The 18,806-nt window shown below is 40.3% G+C and overlaps 1 protein-coding gene and 1 long non-coding RNA gene across 4 annotated transcripts in view; one reads left to right on the top strand and one right to left on the bottom strand.

Annotated features, from left to right (window-relative positions):
• Nucleotides 1–18,806, bottom strand: part of SARNP (SAP domain containing ribonucleoprotein) — a 49,918-nt gene that overhangs the window by 2,889 nt on the left and 28,223 nt on the right. Inside the window, exon 10 of the mRNA XM_038549601.1 lies at nucleotides 669–758. Coding sequence (XP_038405529.1) covers nucleotides 669–758 — 90 coding nt within the window. The remainder of the gene's footprint in view (nucleotides 1–668; nucleotides 759–18,806) is intronic.
• Nucleotides 14,257–17,444, top strand: LOC102156051. Of its 3 annotated transcripts, none has more exons than XR_005365280.1 (4): nucleotides 14,257–14,368; nucleotides 15,349–15,588; nucleotides 16,345–16,499; nucleotides 17,296–17,444. It is a non-coding gene; the product is annotated as an uncharacterized LOC102156051 (long non-coding RNA). The 3 variants fall into 3 exon arrangements; XR_005365279.1 differs by lacking the exon at nucleotides 17,296–17,444 and adding an exon at nucleotides 15,127–15,189 and having other exon boundaries at nucleotides 14,261–14,368; nucleotides 16,345–16,773; XR_005365278.1 differs by lacking the exon at nucleotides 17,296–17,444 and having other exon boundaries at nucleotides 16,345–16,773.

The raw sequence follows: 18,806 nt of genomic DNA on the forward strand, positions 1-18,806 counted from the left end.
ATTTAATAAACTATTTATTTATAAATAAAGTGATTAAGAACAAGAAGTCTCATTTGAGTCCATTGACCTACTCCAGATGGGAGTTAGGCCACAACTATACTTGTGTCTGAGTTAGATAAGCCTTTATTAAATGATCAAAAAAAATGTCTAGCAGATAAACAGAGACACTGCTACTTACTAAATATGACAGCTTTGTGTCAAGTATCATCGCTTTTTACATAGAATAAGTTCATGCTTGAAATACCTCTTCAAGGTAGGTATTATCTCTACTTCCCAGATGATAAAACTGAGGCTCAGAAAAGTGCCATAACTTGTAAGTAATACTAAGTGGCAGAGCCATTTTTTAAATCCAAGCTTTTGTGATTCCAAATCTTGTGCTCCTTTCTAAGCTAAATGGCTCTAACACCAAATTAAGTATGCTGATGGAATTCAGTGTGGCTACTTTATCCAGAAAACAGATATTAAGCAAAGAATAAAAAGATCTTATTATTTGGGCACTTAAGAAGTAGGCTAGGGAAAGAAGAATGTTTCTTCACCCTCACTTCCTTCCAAGGGCTCTACAAAGCACTCTAGATATATATATGTGTGTATATATATGTGCATACACATATATAAAATATATAAATATAAATATACATATACATATAAATATACATATATTTTTTTACCTCTGTATCTTCTGTGGTTCCTGTTCCGGCTGAACTTGTAACAATCCCAAATCGCTCCTTCCTCTTTTTCAGCTTCTCATCATCTTCAGACTGTTCAGGGACAAAGAAAAGAATTGAAACAAGATAGCCTCCACTCAAGAGATAAAAGAGAATTAAATTATAACTTAATGGTCACAATATGGCAGCCAACCTTGTGCCAAGAACTAAGGATCACACAAACAAAAAAGGAAACTGAATAAGCAAGCATACAGTATGTTGTCCCTAAGAACGACTATAGAAATTTAAAATAGGGCCTCAATGTTCCTAAGACACATGAAGTTAAGAAAACATAAATACCCATACAACAAATTTCTGTGAAGAAATTTTGGTAGTTCAGAGAGATGGAATACTGAGGCTTCAGTGAGTAACACCTAAGGACAAAACGGTGGTAGAAGGCATCTAAACTACTTGTTAAACACTGCTTACAAGTTCCATTTACTTGCGAAGGAACGGAAGGGAAAGACGCAGCCAGAGTGGTATTTCTGAAGAATGTACAAAGAAAGCCAAGCATTGTGAATGCCCAGCAAAGGCACAGAAGGCTCTGAATAATTTGAAATGATTTTGGAAAAAGGTGAGTCAAGGCATTAGCTGCAGTTATCTCTCTAAGAGAAAGATGCTCTGGACGGTTCACAAGCATCCAAGAGACTCACTGCCCTTTAACTGAGAGAATATTATAGCTTACCATGAATTAGAGCTGATCATACTCCTATAGCTGTTTTAATGACTGAGCTAATGTTCACATCTAACACTGTTCAATGTAAGAGTCTCATATATATTCCCATCAGAACCTAAACCCTGCCACTTTATTTATCCCACTTTAACAGTTATTTTCTCCTTTTCTACGTTCCCCCCATGCCCAGTCACCAGTAATCAAAAATGCAGCCCTACGATGAGTAAACATATAAAATTAGATGGACTCTCTGGGTGTTCTTCCACCCAGGATTTTCTAGAACTGGGCACACATCTAGACTAAGATCCTATCCTTTCCGTATACCTCAAGAGACCCTCTATCTATACATACATACTCACCCTCACCAAGGTCAGTTTCTTTGACTTTATTTACAAAGGTAACCAACAGAAGGTCGAGTCAAAAGAATTCAAAGAAACTTCTGAATATGATTCTGTGTGGTGCTCCTAAGGTGGTCTTTTTAAAAATTCCAAGGAGTTCATATCCCTGCAGTCTATAGGCAGGTTATATCTCTGGGTGTCCCAGAATAAGAATTAAAAAGAAAGGCAATCAAGAGATCTATAGAAACATAGGAATTTAAAAATATGTGTCCTCTCAACCTCAACCAAGGAGTTGCATTTGTTCCTACGATCACAGAAGCCACCTCTTTGGCCAAAGACAGGGCAGCTATTCAGCTTTCCGTGTTTAATTTAACTAGTCTATTCTCTGAACACAGTAGGCAAGAATACCTTCTTGGTCTTACTTTGCCTCTTTCAGCTCAAGAAGCATGTCCATTTTCTCCCTTTTGCTGTACTTGCTTTATAGGGAGTTAGAAAGGAGTCAAGAAAAGTTGGTGGCTATGAAGGACTGAGGTACCCTACACATGAGTTTATCACTTAACTATAGTGTATTACTAGAAAAGAATATTGCTTACACAGTTCTTCTGCCTTTTTAAAAGATTTTTATTTGTTTATTTACTTGAGACAGAGGAGGAGCAGAGGAAGAGGGACAAGCAGACTCTGCACTGAACACAGGGCCTGACATGGGGCTCAATCCCAAGACCCATTATCTGAGCTGAAATCCAAAGTTGGATGCTTAACCAACTGAGCCACCCAGGTGTCCCTGTCTTTTTCATTATAACCCTCAGCAAATCCACAGTGGGTACAAAACTGATGCAATCTAAACTCCTATAAAACATGGAACCAGGTTTGAGGGGGGGGAAGTATTTTTTTTTCCCATTTATTTATTTTTATTTTTGAAGGAGGAGGGGCAGAGTGAGGAAGAGAGAGAATTCTGAAGCAAACTCCTGCTGAGTGTAGACCCCTGATGTAGGGCTTGATCCCAGGACCCTGACATCATGACCCGAGTCAAAATCAAAACTTGGTCACTTAACTAACTATACCACCCAGGCAACCTGAAAAAAAGTATTGTTTTTAATAATCAAAAATTAAAACAATGCTAACAATACAGTCACTAATATCTGAGTGCTTATTTTGTGCCACTCTTCGAAGTTCGTTACATGCAATATCTCATTTATTTTTTTAAGTTTACATATATGTAATACACACACACATTTTTAGTAATCTCTACACCCAACATGGGGCTTGAACTCATGACCCCAAGCTCAAGAGTCGCATGCTTTTCCAACTGAGCCAACCAGGAGCCCCTCATTTACATCTCAAACACAGGAGGTACTATGACTAAATTCATTTCATAGAAAATAAAAAAAGACTTGGAGAAATTAAGTAACCTAGTTTTTTTTTTTTAATTTTTATTTATTTATGATAGTCACGGGGGGGGGGGGGGGGGGGTACAGAGACACAGGCAGAGAGAGAAGCAGGCTCCATGCACCGGGAGCCCGACGTGGGACTTGATCCTGGGTCTCCAGGATTGCGCCCTGGGCCAAAGGCAGGTGCTAAACCACTGTGCCACCCAGGGATCCCCCTAGTTTGTTTCTTTTTTTAAATAATAAATTTATTTTTTATTGGTGTTCAATTTGCCAACATACAGAATAACACCCAGTGCTCATCCCGTCAAGTGCCCCCTCAGTGCCCTGCACCCATTCACCACCCCCCGCCGCCCTCCTCCCCTTCCACCACTCCTAGTTCGTTTTCCAGAGTTAGGAGTCCTCAGGATCCTGGGATTGAGCCCCACACAGGGCTCCCTTATCAGTGGGGGTCTGCTTCTTCCTCTCTCTTTGCTTATGCTCTATCAAATAAATAGATAAAATCTTAAAAAACAAACAAAATACATCCACTTTCCTAGCTTTACCATCTCTTCAGTTATCTCACATAACCCTTTCTTTGGAGGAACAGCAGCAGAATGGAAGTGTTTAATTCCCAAAGGAAGAAGGATGGCTAGGACCCTTAGCTAACAGTAGTTGTAAACTACTTCAACCACTTTCATAGCACTCAAATAACCTGGATCAATGCCAGGATCCCATCCCCTTTCTACTGTAACATATGTCTCTACTTTAGGGATCTAGGGAAAGGACTAAAGATTTTCTCAACTGAATTCGTTTCTAATTTTGCCTAACTGGCTACTCCATCTGTTGAACTATAATAAAAGAATTAGGAAGGTTTCCAATGAACACAGCCCTCCTATTTTTCCTTACCAAAGTTACTAGGAAAAGTTTTCTTTATTTTGTCTACTACCATTAAAATAAAAGGGAATAAGAGACAAAAATGAAGTGCTCAAAATGAGAATCTCTACAGAATATTCTAGATGAAATATCTAATTTCGCTAATTTTCCAGGCCAAGCACAGTGTTAGGGGTAATAAAAGGAACATCCACATCCTTCCTGAGGAAAAGCAGGAATAGACCATATATTGCTGAACTACCACTACGCACTTATTTTCATTCAATTCAGAGGAAGGAGTACTTCGGCAAGTTCAAATCACAGAAAGGGAAATGGTACTTTATTTTAAAAACAGCTGTTTTTTCAGCTCAAACCCTGGGGCCACTCCCAAATCTCATCACAAAGCCTATATTTATTTAGAATGTGTGGGACGGGACAGCCTTTCCTCTGGTTCTCTATTTTGCTACATCCTGAAATGGGGATTATGTCTTCCAAATTAAATTTTCTGTGCTTCCTTTGAACTCAAAGGTGAGGAAAGATAGAGGGAGGAAAAGAAAAGAGGGGGGTTACATTTCGCTAGCCACTAAGGCTAGATCAGGGAGTTCTTCATGAGCTTCCCTTTTTAATCAGACTTTTGGTGTCTCTCCTGGAGATCCAGGCAGAGCATCTGCTGCAAATCTACCAGTGGCTCTAGGGGAAAAAAACAAAACAAACAAAACAAAACAATACAGATCCTCCCATGCCCCCTACAAAAAGCCTGCCCACCCCTCACCCGCAGAGACCAGTGAGGGTTTTATTTATTTTGTGCATGCCTGCCTTTCCCTCCCCACCCAGAGCCCCTCAGCTTCCCTCCTAAAGCCTCTTTCCTCCTTGCCCTGCAAGGAAAGTGCACAACAGGCCCAGTAAATCAACACAGTTCTAATGATCTCTCTCACTTGACCCTTCTAGCGTGACGGTGTCGCATGGAAACAAACGTACAATAAACTTCACTCCATCTTTAGCTCCTTGCTGACAGGTTTTGATTCATGGGATGGTGAGACCCATCTGAGGGAAATTACCTCGATCTAAACGCATCTCTCTCTGCATTCATCAGGCCAATGCTCCCTCAGGCCATGCTCAAGTGCACAAATGGGGTTGTGCATCTGCAGGCAGCACTGACCCCTCTAGCTCAGTGTCATAGGCATTTGCAAATCTTTCCTTTCTTCATTCTTCCTCCACTTTCCTCCTGCAACTCCTCAACCACTAACAAATCTTTTTTCTTCCCATGTATACTTCTGTGTGGGAAGAACAGTGCTGGAATCTGAAGTGCCCTTATTTCCTATCTAGTGGAAACCCCTCAAAACATACAACATGCATTCAAAACCAGAGGAGGAACCTGTCTTCACTGACTAAACACATGCCTTGGACGTTCAGATTGATCCATATACTTCACCTGCTCACCCTCTCACTCAAGATCTAAATAGCAAGGCAACTCACTAACGCCAGTAATTTCAGCATACATAATCCTATCTCCCGATAGCTGCCTTGTTTTTCTTTTTAAAAGCTCAGAAAGACAGTTGTGGAAGAGAAGAGAGCTCATATACAAAGCTCAGGATGGAAAGCAGGATGTATATTTAATAAAGCCCAATACTCCCATGAATCACTATCACTGTATTTTCCATCACAGAATAAGAGATTTCTAAACTGAGCTCTTCAGACATCTTTTTTTTTTTTAAGATTTTATTTATTTATTCATGAGAGACATACAGAGAGAGAGAGAGGCAGAGACACAAGCAGAGGGAGAAGCAGGCTCCATGCAGAGAGCCCGACGTGGGGCTCGATCCCGGGTTTCCAGGATCACACCCTGGGCTGCAGGCGGCGCTAAACTGCTGCGCCACTGGGGCTGCCCTCTCTGACTTTTCAAATTCACTTTTCTCCTTGTTTCCCTTTCATATTTGGAAAATCCTCAGGCAATATAAAGAAAACAATGCCTGCTGGAGGAAAAGACTGAGACACTCAAGGCTGCACCAAGATACAAATTACATGTGTGAAAGTGCTCAGAATATAGGGTCTCTCATATAGGCACTCAATAAATGGCAGCTATTATTTCTACTGCAACCTTCCTCCTGGTCTTTGAAACAAACTGTGAGACCACCAACAAAATTTTGAAGCTAAAAAACAAAACAACAAAAAAATTTTTTTTGAAGCTAACAACGCCATTCATTCATCTTCTACATTAGAAGCAAGGAAATCAAGGGGCACCTGGGTGTCGGCAGGCAGTTAAGCATCTGACTTTGGCTCAGGTCATAATCTCAGGGTCCTGGGGTCAAGCCCTCCGTGGGGCTCCCCACTCAGCACAGAGTCTGGCTTATCCCTTTCCCTCTCCCTCTGCTTGTGTTCTCTCTCTCAAAAAATTAAAAAAAAAAAAAAAGATGTATGGATAAAGAAGATGTGGTGTATATATACAACTGAATATTACTCAGCCATCAAAAAGCATGAAATCTTGCCACTTGCAATAACTTGGATGGAACTAAAAAGGGTATGATGCTAAAGCAAAATAAATCAGAAAAAGACAAATACTGTATGATTTCATTCATGTGGAATTTAAGAAACAAAACAGATGAACAGGGGAAGGGAAGGAAAAATAAGATGAAAATTGAGAGGAAGGCAAACCATAAGATATGCTGAATTCTAGAAAACAAACTGAGGGTTGCTGGAGGAGAGGTAGGTAGGGGTAAGGAATAATTGGGTGATGGGTATTAAGGAGGGTACTTGAGGTAATAAGCACTGTGTGTTATATGCAAGTGATGTATCACTAAATTTTACCTCTGAAACTAAATTAAAAAAGCAAAGTCAGGGATGCCTGGGTGGCTCAGTTGTTGAGCATCTCCCTTTGGCTCAGGGCGTGATCGAGCTCCCTGCATGGAGCCTGTTTCTTCTCCCTCTGCCTGTGTCTCTGCCTCTGTGTGTCTCTCATGAATAAATAAATAAAATCTTAAAAAAAAAAAAAAAAAGGCAAAGTCATCAAAAGTAGGGAGTTAAGAATCTTGGGGTGGCTGGCTGAGTCAGAAGAGCACATGACTCATGATCTCAGGGTTGTGAATCTGAGACCCACGATGGGTGTGTAGCAATTACCTAAATCAATAAATAAGTAAAAACTTTTAAAAAGTAGGTAAGAATCAGACCCATTAACAAGACAACAAGGAAATTGCCATTAGCTGCAAGGCAAACAAGTATTTGAAGAACAGATTTAGGGTTAAAGTGTGGCAGCATAAGTAAACAGCCAAAACCACAGTCTTCTCTATCAGGTACTATTAACCATCTTCTCCTTCTGAAACCCTAAAAAGCAAACAGACAAACAAAACTATGCCTGCCAGGCTTTACTGATTTCATCAAACCTAATAATTAATGACAACAAAAAAATCTAAATACCCAAGGGAACAGAGCAAACTCTAACTCTGTAGTTTCAATCTTAGGTACTCTAAAGGTCCCCGAGGAACTGCTTTCAATGAATTACAGGCATCAGTTTCCATCAACATTTTATTTTATTATTACTTTAAGATTTTATTTATTTATTCATGGAATACAGAGAGAGAGAGAGAGAGAAGCAGAGACACAGGCAGAGGGAGAAGCAGGCTCCATGCAGGGAGCCCCTGGGACTCCATCCTGGAACTCCAGGATCACACCCTGGGCTGAAGGTGGCGCTAAACCGCTGAGCCATCCAGGCTGCCCTCCATCAATTAATTAATTAATTAATTAATTAATTTATCCATCCATCCATCCATCCATCCATCCATCAACATTTTAAATAATACCACTAACCCATTCAAAATTAATCCATTCATCCAATAGTCATTCAAATATCCACTGAGAATTTACTTTAGGTTAGGGACTGTTCTGGCATTGGGAACAAAGGTGAATAAGGCAAAGATCCTTAACCTCAGGGGACTTATGAATTTACGACTTACAGTAAAGACATATGCCACTGTTCATTACATTACTGCATTATGAGGACCCATGGGGAAGTCTTTTGGAACCTGGATGTAGAATAATTATGCTTTTGCTGAGCAACTTGTAAGTTTTTATCTTCTTAACCCTGTGAATCACTATAAACACTTCTGTATTTCCCTCTACTGAAAGCTATAAAATTTGGAGCCAAATGTGTGGCCTGTTTCTGGCAAGCAGTTTTGAAAATATTCCTATTAGCCAGAAGTATTAAGGTAAGAGAGAGGTACTGAGGTGAGATCCAAAGACAAGGATCCAACACCTAGTTTCCATGACAGAAACTTAGAAGATGAAGTGCAGTTATAGAGTTGCTGCGGGTCCCTTAAGAACTTACTCCTCTCTAAATATTAATTAAAAATACTTTAGTGCCCCAAGAAGGAAAAAGAAAGGGGAAGGAAGTAGAATTATTACGAGAAATTTAAAGTTAAGGACCCCTGTCAATGGTTTCCATGGCATATATACTGTAGCCAGGAATTAAGTCCCAAATGGAAGATCAGCTACAACAACTGGCAGCCTGAACATCATAGCTTTTTAAAGTGACTGTTTCTTTCTATGGCAAAGAATTCTAAGGATAAGATCTCTACCCAAGATGGAGTAGATTGTGGCTTTATCTTCCAAACCCAACCTTTGTCTTCAAGATACAAATTTAAGAGAACATTTTTCAAAACTTACTAATCTTATCCTGAATACAATAAAGAACACCACTCCAAGCTTAGTGTGCCAGGGTTATTTGCTCTGCCAAAGAGTCCACTTTGATTTAATTAGCACTACATGGGCTATGTACTGAAAGCATACACCTTCTTCAGACTTATTACCAGTGCCACTCTGGATTATAAAAAGAAACTAGGAGAGGGGTGCCTGGCTGGCTCATTTGGTAGAGCGTACAACTCTTGATCTTGGGGTTATTAGTTTGAGCCTCACTCTGGGTGTACAGATTACTTAAAAAAAATAAAATCTTATGGGCCACTGGGTGGTGCAGTCAGTTAGGCAACCGACTCAGTTTCGGCTCAGGCTGCAATCTCAGTAGTTGTGAGATCCAGCCTTACATCAGTTCTGTGCTGAGGGCAGAGTCTGCTTGAGATTCTCTCTCCCTCTCCCCTCCTGTTCATGTTCTTTAAAGTTAAGTCAATCTTTAAAAAATAAAATCTTAAAAAGAGAGAGCGAGAGAAGCAACATAATGACCCAAATGTAACCCAGGCTTATTTAAGGATGCACTTCCCAAAGCCCAAAGCAAGAATGTGTACTGAAATTAAATAGGACATATCCACACTATCAGAGGAGATCAAAAGAATTAACCAAGCCAGATATTTTTCCTGGTCAGTACAATACCTCACTTACTCATCATCCCTCCTTACACCATGTGTGAGAAGAAGAAATTCCAATCTAAAGAATTACCATGTGAAGATGTTAATATTTCTTAGACCAGTCTGATTTTCCAAGGGAATGTAAGGTAAGAGTGAGTCAAAAAACAAAGGAGCGAGCTTTATGGTCACTTTTCCGGACTCTCAAATGACTGATAGCAGGATGAAAAGCAGAGGCTGGGAGCTTTCAGGCGATGGTTGATTAATAATGACATGGCCTTGACTTCCAAGAGGGAAAGGTTATGAAACACTCCAGGGTAAGTGGGCTTCCAATTTCATACTCTCAGGGTGAATGACAGCAACTGATGGTTTTTCTCTCAGAAACACTGCAATGCTTAAACACACAGCTGTCACCTCCCTGCCCCAGTTTTTGAAAATCATCTGAGTATGTTTATTCCTGAGCCTTTATGCCAGCCAGACCACAGAACATAAGGTGGTCCTAAAAACGAATGCACAGAACCTAACTAACTAGCAAGACAAAGGTGAGGGGCTGGAGTAGCAAAAGGTATGCCATTTTAGCACACACATAGTAAAGAGACACTAACAACACCCACACACGTAACAAAAAAATACAGCTCCCAAAACAACCATATTCTCTACTCTCAAAAAATTGTCAACTGTGAGATCAGAATCAACTTTCTAGGACCAATAGGGTACAGCAGGAACTTTAAAGCTACACAAGATTTAGAGACCACCAGGAACTGTATCTCCTCCTATCTTTATAGGATTTGAAGCCCCAGAACACAGTCAGCTCAGAACCAAACACTCTTCTGAGTCACTAGCTCCCATCACTTTTTTCTCTTTCTCCAAAACAAACTTCTTCCCCCACCCCCACTCCTCTCCAACCCCAGAGGAGGTCGTCTCGGTCTTGCTCTAGCTGATTGTAGGACAAAGCAAGGCAGGTGGAGGAAATGAAGGCTTCACACTTGAGACCCCCGGAAACCAAGTTTCTATTAAAAGTCCCCACCTCCCTCCCTTAAAAGCCAGGAAGCTGCTGCTTTTAAGGATAAGCGATGCAGAGCCTGGCAGCAATGTCAAGAACTCAGTAGAGGGAAGCTAAAACTTTGAGGGAGGTAAATGCTGTCTTAACCAAATAGAGGGAATGGGGGATGACAGTTACCTGTGCATCCAGAAATTAGAATGAGCACCAGGAAAGTAGATTTTCACCTAGAAAATGTGTGTGTGTGTGTGTGTGTGTGTGTGTGTGTGTGTGTATGTATGAAAAAAAAATTTTTTTAATGTAAGCTCTATGCCCAACTTGGGGCTCGAAGTCAAGACCCAAGTGTCATGATCTACCAACTGAGCCAGCCATGTGTTGCCCCACTTCTAATTATTTTAAAATAAAGATTTCTGGTTTTACCCCAATCTAATAAATCTGAATCTCAAAAAGAGCTTAGGAAAATGTATTTTTAAAATGTCCCTTGGTGGGGAAGCCTGGTGGCTCAGGGGTTGAGCATCTGCCTCCGGTTCAGGACGTGATCCTGGAGTCCAGGGATTGAGCCCCACATCAGGCATGAAACCTGCTTCTCCCTCTGCCTGTGTCTCTGCTTCTCTCTCATGAATAAATAAAATCTTTTTATAAACAAACAAACAAACAAACAAATGGTCCCCTGGTGACCCTTATGTGCAGCTATAGTTGGGAATAACTGTAAATGGCTTTAAGAAAGCCTGGAGGGCAGCCCCAGTGGCGCAGAGGTTTAGTGCCGCCTGCAGCCTGGGGTGTGATCCTGGGGACCCTGGATTAAGTCCCACATCGGGCTCCCTGCATGGAGCCTGCTTCTCCCTCTGCCTGTTCCTCTGCCCCTCTCTCCCTCTGTGTCTCTATGAATAAATTAAAAAAATAATAATAAAAAAAATAATTTAAGAAAGCCTGGGAAAAAAAAAATCTCACCAAGTCCAAGCAAGGTTGCTACTCCACTCGGGTTTTCCTTCAAAAGCATTAGAGGCCTTCCAAAAACGTTTATGCTTCCTACAAACAGGGTATCTCAGCTACAAGGTTGTGAAGGGGAAAACAAAGTTATGAAGAAATCACAGCTGGCTCTAAGGAGCACACCTGTCTTGTTGCCTTCATAGAACTCAAGTAGAGGAACAGAGAGACTCTTCTTACAAAGGAGTTCAATACAGGAAAAACATGCCAAAACAAGATCAGAGAAGACTTCAGGTATGTGGAGGAAAGACAGAGGAAACAAGGTTCAAGCATACAAAGGTATTTCCTTAACCTGCAAAAGAGAAGTACAAGGGGAAATATCAACAAAGCAGAGAACAGACAGGATTTGTCTTAGGGCTTATGTGTTTTGCTCATTCACTTAGAGCACTTAAAGAGGTCCATCACTAAGGCCTCTCTCATCTTATAGCTTTCTCCACTTCCAGTTGCCCTTCCTTACTACCTCATACCTAAGCATGAACATGATAGTGAAAACTGCCTTGTCTGCTCTATACCTCAATGAACTCCTTACCCAATAAATACTTTTAAAATCAGGACAGATGGGGCACATGGGTGGCTCAGTCGGTTAAGCATCTGCCTTCAGCTCAGTTCATGATCCTAAGGATGGAGCCCACAACAGACTCCTGGCTCAGCAGGGAGTCTGCTCCTCTATTCCCTTTCCCTCTCTCTGCTTCTGCCCCTCCCACTACTCATAAATAAATAAATAATATATATATAAAAAAGACAGCAAGCACTTCAAGCATAGTATCTTTCTCAGTAACACATCTTCACTGCTAAGGATTTAAAGATTCAGTATTTGATATGAATTTCAAGTGTAGAACACCCTGAAAATACATTTCTATTTTTGTCCTAAGAATCTGCTCTTGGGATGAGAAGGTAATATTTGGTTAAATAGTATTTTAAAAATGTGAGAAAAGAGTAACAAAAGAAAGGGAGGAGGGATCCCTGGGTGGCGCAGCGGTTTGGCGCCTGCCTTTGGCCCAGGGCGCGATCCTGGAGACCCGGGATCGAGTCCCATGTCGGGCTCCCGGTGCATGGAGCCTGCTTCTCCCTTTGCCTGTGTCTCTGCCTCTCTCTCTCTCTTTGTGTGACTATAATAAGTAAGTAAGTAAGTAAGTAAGTAAGTAAATAAATAAATAAATAAATGGGAGGAGAGGAAAGGAGTTAATATTTTCTAGATCTTAACAAGATGCCTCAGATCTTAGTAACAACAGGGCTTTTCGCGGTGCCTGGCTGGCTCAGTCAGTAAAGCAGGTGACTCTTGATCTCGGGGTTGTAAGTTTGAGCCCCAGGTTAGGGGGTAGAGATTACTTATTTTTTTATTGTTTATTTTTTTTAGAGATTAAAAAATTTTTTAAAAACTTAATATAACAAAACAAGGCCTTTGGTAGTTTGCAAACATTACCACCAAATGTCCCCCTATAAAATAGCTCCCAGTCTGATGCCCTGCCTCATCCCGATCCCTATCTCCAAAATACTACAGGATTTTATCTGACCTGCTTCGGCTATTAGGCATAAAAAGGAACTTTGATATTAATAGTGAATATGTAGGAAAATGAACTGTTTTGTTATTATCAAACTTTACTTGAACTGACCTATATTTTCAAAAATAAAATGTTACCTCTCCTTATCAATGTCAGCCCAAAGAACACTATTACCCAATAATTATTAGCCTCTCAATAATTAAAATACATCTTAAACATCCTTATGTTATAGCTTTCAGATCATGAAGAGTCTTTGAACACCAAAACTTCCTACCCCCCCACAAAGAAACTAGCAATACACACAGACACCAAAAAAAACCCCTCAACCAAAACAAAAAACACCCCATACTTTTTTCTCCTGTACAAATACTGAAGGATGGACAGACTTGGGATTCAGAAAGTGGGCTTGCATTTCACCACAGGTAGGGAGAGTATCTGAGAGCAATCAGACAGATACTGCTCGGATTAGAAAAGCCAGGCCAGTTACCGGTTGCCCCTAAATTAGACATACAGCTAGATATACAATCTGATATAATATACTTAACAACTTAATTTTAAAAATTATTACCTTATGTACCATAAGTAGAACTTTTATTTTTTTTAAACTGACACTCAATAAACAAACAAACAAACAAACAAACCGACACTCAGAGAATTGATCCCACCTCAAGAACTTGGCTGAGCAAAAACAATGAAATGTATGTAAAAGTAAAACAGACTCCTTTCCTTCCTTTTCCAGGCTGTATTTACTCCTGGGGAAAAGACAACAGGAGGGCCACAGAGAGACATAAAACTTGTTTTTTATCAAAGTCATCAATTCTGACATGTTAGAAGAAGAATGCAAAGACATAAGTGGGGGTGGGGTATCGAGCAGGGGAGATAGAAAAGAGTGTGCATTTTTTCCTTACTACAAACTTTCTTACCTCTAGTTCTTTGGGTTCAAATTCAATGTATAAAGCCGTAAAAAAAATAAAATGAAAAGGTGCAAGATCCTTGGTGTTCTCAACCATGTACCCTAGGGAAGTATAACCCTCTATTAGAAACTCCTCAAAAGTGGCAGCAATAAAATATTTTGCCACAAAAAAAAAAAAAAAAAAGAAAGAAAGAAAGAAACTCCTCAAAGACCCAACTTATAGTAAACAGGGTAAAACATCAGCCATAAATGCTGACAAAGCATCAAAACTTTCAGCTTGCTTCCACAAAATTTTTAAAGCTTTTCCTCTTATATTCCTAATATTTCTTATCCAATTTTTTCTTCATACAGAGCTAGGTAAAAACTATGTTTAAGGGTTAGGACATAGAGTGGGAGGGTAGAATAAGAAATTGGGCAAAGAAAAACCTGACTCCTATTTCTCAAGTTAAAATTAGAATACATTTTCAAGAGCCCTGGGCAGAACAGAGAAAAATTCCATTCTGCCTCTTTGCTCTTCCAAATTCCTATAGCCAAGTGGCTCAACAGCAGTTGAATGGCACACATAATGACATCATTGATTGGAACTATAATAGAAGGGAGTGAGAAGAGCGGGTGGTGGGGGGGGAGTGGGTAGGGAGGGAGGTGAAGATGTATTTGTGTTACAGACAAAAGACAAGTTCTGTTCCTCAGCAGGGACAAATGAAGAACCAGATGAGGGGATAAACTGAGGTCAGAGAGTTTTTTCCCTATTGTTTCCTCTTTAAACAGCTCCTTCACCACTCCCTTAAGGTTTGTTCCAATGGGCATGTAGAAAAACAGTTTTTATCTTAGAGGAGAGAAGGTAGGGAAAAAAAGCCAAATATTAATTTTCAAATTATTATTAATTAGAAGATGATTTAAAGGACTGGTTAAATTTCAGTTGGGCCCCCAAATGCTCCAAGAAATGCTGAAACCTATATGGGTTTGCATCTTGGCTCTTCCTGAAATTCATCCTGACACTCTCAACTGCTATCTCTATCCACTATTCTCTCTCTCTCTCTCTTTCTCACTCACACACACACACATCCCATTCTTACCATCTTTTCTTACTGGTTAATATAAGTTAAAAGAATATAATTTTCAAGTAGAATAAGTATTTTTGGGAAAAAGGACAATCTAGAATAAAGGGAGTGTATTCCCCCCCAAAGCCCTTGCTCAATGAAATACTCAATGAAATGCCTAAGAAGACCCAAAGTGAAGTTTTCTCCCTCTACAATCCTACTATCTGCATTTCTCTTGGTCTCATGGGGCCCCACTGAAAGGACAATAGAGAATTAAGTGGCAGTACTTGGTCTAGGTACTACTAATTGAGTATATTTTGGATGAAAAAGAACCCAAACCCACTTAGTAGGCTACTTCTCCAACTTATCTTGGGATCTAAATCTTTTACCACTACCTCTTTAAAAAATATTCTAGCAAACGCCTCACCAAAGTTTATGGTTTTTCAGGTTCTTATAGTACCATGTTGGCAATGTTCTATGCATGGCCCCACAGGTCGTCTTTTGGAAAAGGTTTGTATACACATACCTAAACTCTAACAATTATAGACCCTCTGAGAAAGTTGGTGACCAACTTCCAAAACCACAGTGTGAATTTCCTTCTCTCCACATCCTTTTATACTAAAACCCACTGCTCAAGGGGAAGAATAAACATTTCTTCATTTATTTCAGATGGTGGAAGAGAATATAGATAGAACCAAATAGGCCTTCCAGAAGACAGTGGGTGGAGACCAGCCCACTATCAGTTAGCCACAGTGAAATCTGCTTGTAGGAGACACTGGTGCTTTCCTGTGCTTGGAATTGACTGCCCCAGCTTCTTCAATATCTCAATGGATTTCAATGACAAGATCCTCAAAAACAAGGAAAGTCCAGTATCTCTCTAACTCTGAAGTGGTTCATCCCCAAGCACTGGTGAGCAAAAAAATAGAATTATATGATAGGTTCATGATACTAATCTTTATAGCCACACAACAATTTTTGCAGTAATAGCCCAATAGAGAAGTAGGGAAGGTTAATAGGGATAAAAGATGCCTATATTTTCTACTACTAATGAAGAACCAAGAAGCAGTATCATATGCCCCTCACATTCTCAGGGAGGGAGTAGAGTATACACCAAATACCAGTTTTCTGCTTAGTGCCTGGGCTTGGGTTTTGTTTCATTTGGTTTTTAATACTTACCTAGCTGGATGTCCTATAACTTCCTAAAGCATCAAGTTTCATTTTTCCCAAATGCTAATGTTTGGGAGGGAAACATGAAAACAAAAACAATCCAAATTAGATGGGATGCCTGAGTGGCTCAGTGGCTGAGCACCTGTCTTCGGCCCAGGGCGTGATCCTGGAGTCCCAGGATTGAGTCCTACATCAGGCTCCCTGCATGGAGCCTGCTTCTCTCTCTGCCTGTGTCTCTGTCTCTCTCTCGCTCTGTGTCTCTCATGAATAAATAAATAAAAATCTTTTGAAAAATCCAAATTAGCTCTATCAGTTTACACCATAACTCTAAGCCTAGACTTAGTTTTTATAAACAATATCCTATGACCTTCATCTATTAACTGAGCTGTATTCTTTTTTTTTTTTTTTTAAGATTTTATTTATTTATTCATGAGAATAAACTTATCCCCAAAGATAAGTTTCTTATGTGCCAAGCCAAGTCCTGTCCTTCACCAACAGGACTAACCCAAACACTACTTCTCTTGGGAGGCATGGAAAACTGACAGAGAGAGGAGGAAAAACAAACAACAACAACAACAACAACAACAAAAACAACCAGTTAAGCACAAGACTGAAAACCTAGCTGGTGATCAATCAGAACCAACCAAGCGGAGGTTACTTATCTGGGTTTTGTTTTGTTTGAGGGGGTGGGAGGTTTCTCAGCCCATAGCCACCATGAGGCTTATATGAGAAAAGGCATGCCATTCTATCCTCAAATAGTCCAAAGAGTTGGAGGGGACAATTTACAGCCTCTTGTGTAAAAAATGTCTATAAATGCCAGTGCCATTCTTTGCCTTGTCACTTCCCATTATCCTAAACCAACAGGATTCTATTCACTGAGACTTGAGTTGGAAACATGAACGGACAGGCCTTTCTTGGGCAGGGGGAAAGGAGGAAGATGATTGCCGGGGGGGGGGAGGGGGGGGGACGACGACACGCCAGATTTCTTTAAGTTTCTGTGGACTGCCAAACATGTATAGTACATACTGGAGTTGGAAGCTGAAATATATGAGCAGTCATGCAAAAGTCAGCCTAGAAGAATAGCAGCGATTTGGTAACCTCAAATTGGTAATATGCGCAAGATGTAAATATAAAATACAAAGAAAAGATGACCAGATTTTAACAACAACAACAACAACAACAACAACAAAAATCAGTCATAAACACTGCTGATCCATGGCCCACTTCCTCTCACATATTTTCTCTTTATCATATATACACTAGTCTGCCGAAGAGACATCAGTAAGAAATCTGGGTCTTATTAAGCCAGACCAAGCAAATACAAACTTCATGCAACGACCATGACAGGAGGGGGATTTCTGGTTGCCCTTTTCAGGCTACTAGGATGAAGAAAAGAAATCTCTACATTATCTGCTAACCTCTAGTATTTGAATTTTATCTAACTGAAAGAGATCTGTGCGTAGAGAATTATAACACGGAATGCCTGGATGGCTCAGTGGTTGGGCGTCTGCCTTCAGCCCAGGGCGTGATCCCGGAGTCCAGGATCAAGTCCCGCATCCAGCTCCTGCGAAGAGCCTGCTTCTCGTTCTGCCTATGATTCTGCCTCTTTTCTCTCTGTGTCCCCCTCATGAATAAATAAATCAATCTTTGAAATAATTGTAGGGATCCCTGGGTGGTGCAGCGGTTTAGCGCCTGCCTTTGGCCCAGGGCGCGATCCTGGAGACCCGGGATCGAATCCCACGTCAGGCTCCCGGTGCATGGAGCCTGCTTCTCCCTCTGCCTATGTCTCTGCCTCTCTCTCTCTCTGTGTATGACTATCATAAAAAAAAAAAAAAAAAAAATTTACACAAAAAAAATAAAATAATTGTAAAACTTAAAGATAGCTGACCAAATTATACAGAAGGAGGCAACACTGGAACCCAAGATGAGATGGACACAGTATACTGATCTGGCTGTTCCATAAATACAAATTTAATCATGTTACTAACCTTGGCCAATCAAATACTAGGTAGCAAATCATTTCTGGTGATAGAGAACAGTTAAACACAGATTCTGAACCAAGCAGCTCTCACTGAGAAAGTAGCCAGTTGCAATTTCAGGATTTGGATCTAGGTCAACCAAGTTCTGGGGGAAAAGTTACTTTACAAAAAAAAAAGGAGGTACTTCCTTTTCTTATCTCTTCCTACCCCCTTTCCTCTAATTTCTCTCCTTCCACATTCATTCTGAAATTGCTTACACACTATAAGCACTAAAAAAATTCTGGGCTACAGAAACAGTGGTCCAAATATGTGGTCAGATAAAGGATTTCTATGCTACTTCAGGTACAAAAACTGTGTAAGAGACATAAGCTAGGCTTGAATTGTCCAATATACATGCAGCTATTTAAATTTCATTAAAGGGGATCCCTGGGTGGCTCAGCAGTTTAGCCCCTGTCTTTGGCTCAGGGCGTGATCCTGGAGTCCCGGGATCAAGTCCCACAGCGGGCTTCCTGCATGGAGCCTGCTTCTTCCTCTGCCTGTGTCTCTCATGAATAAATAAATAAAATTAAAATAAATAAATAAGTTTCATTAAAAACTTCAGTTTACACTAGCTATGTTTCAAGTAATCAATAATGACATGTGGTTAATCACTACTGCATCAGACAACATAGGTTTATTCAATGCAACAATATTCTATAGAGTATTTCCAAAATCACAGAAAGTTCTATTGGACAGTGGTAGACAGCAAAACATCAGCACTTCTGGACATTTTAATGGTTTATGGGGCAAAGTACAGCAAACTGATGAAATTAGGATGATTCTGAAAATCAGGATTTATGATCAATATAAATGGAATCTATACTCAAAGATGGTATCTCAAAAGTTTCAAGTCTCCAATAAAGAGGTCCCTGGAAGAAATCACACATACACACCAGTACAGTGCTATTCAAAATGTGATCAGCCTCCTGGTGCTGATCTCCA

Source organism: Canis lupus, chromosome 10 (assembly GCF_011100685.1).
Source record: "Canis lupus familiaris isolate Mischka breed German Shepherd chromosome 10, alternate assembly UU_Cfam_GSD_1.0, whole genome shotgun sequence".
In the NCBI taxonomy this organism is placed as follows: Eukaryota; Metazoa; Chordata; class Mammalia; order Carnivora; family Canidae; genus Canis; species Canis lupus.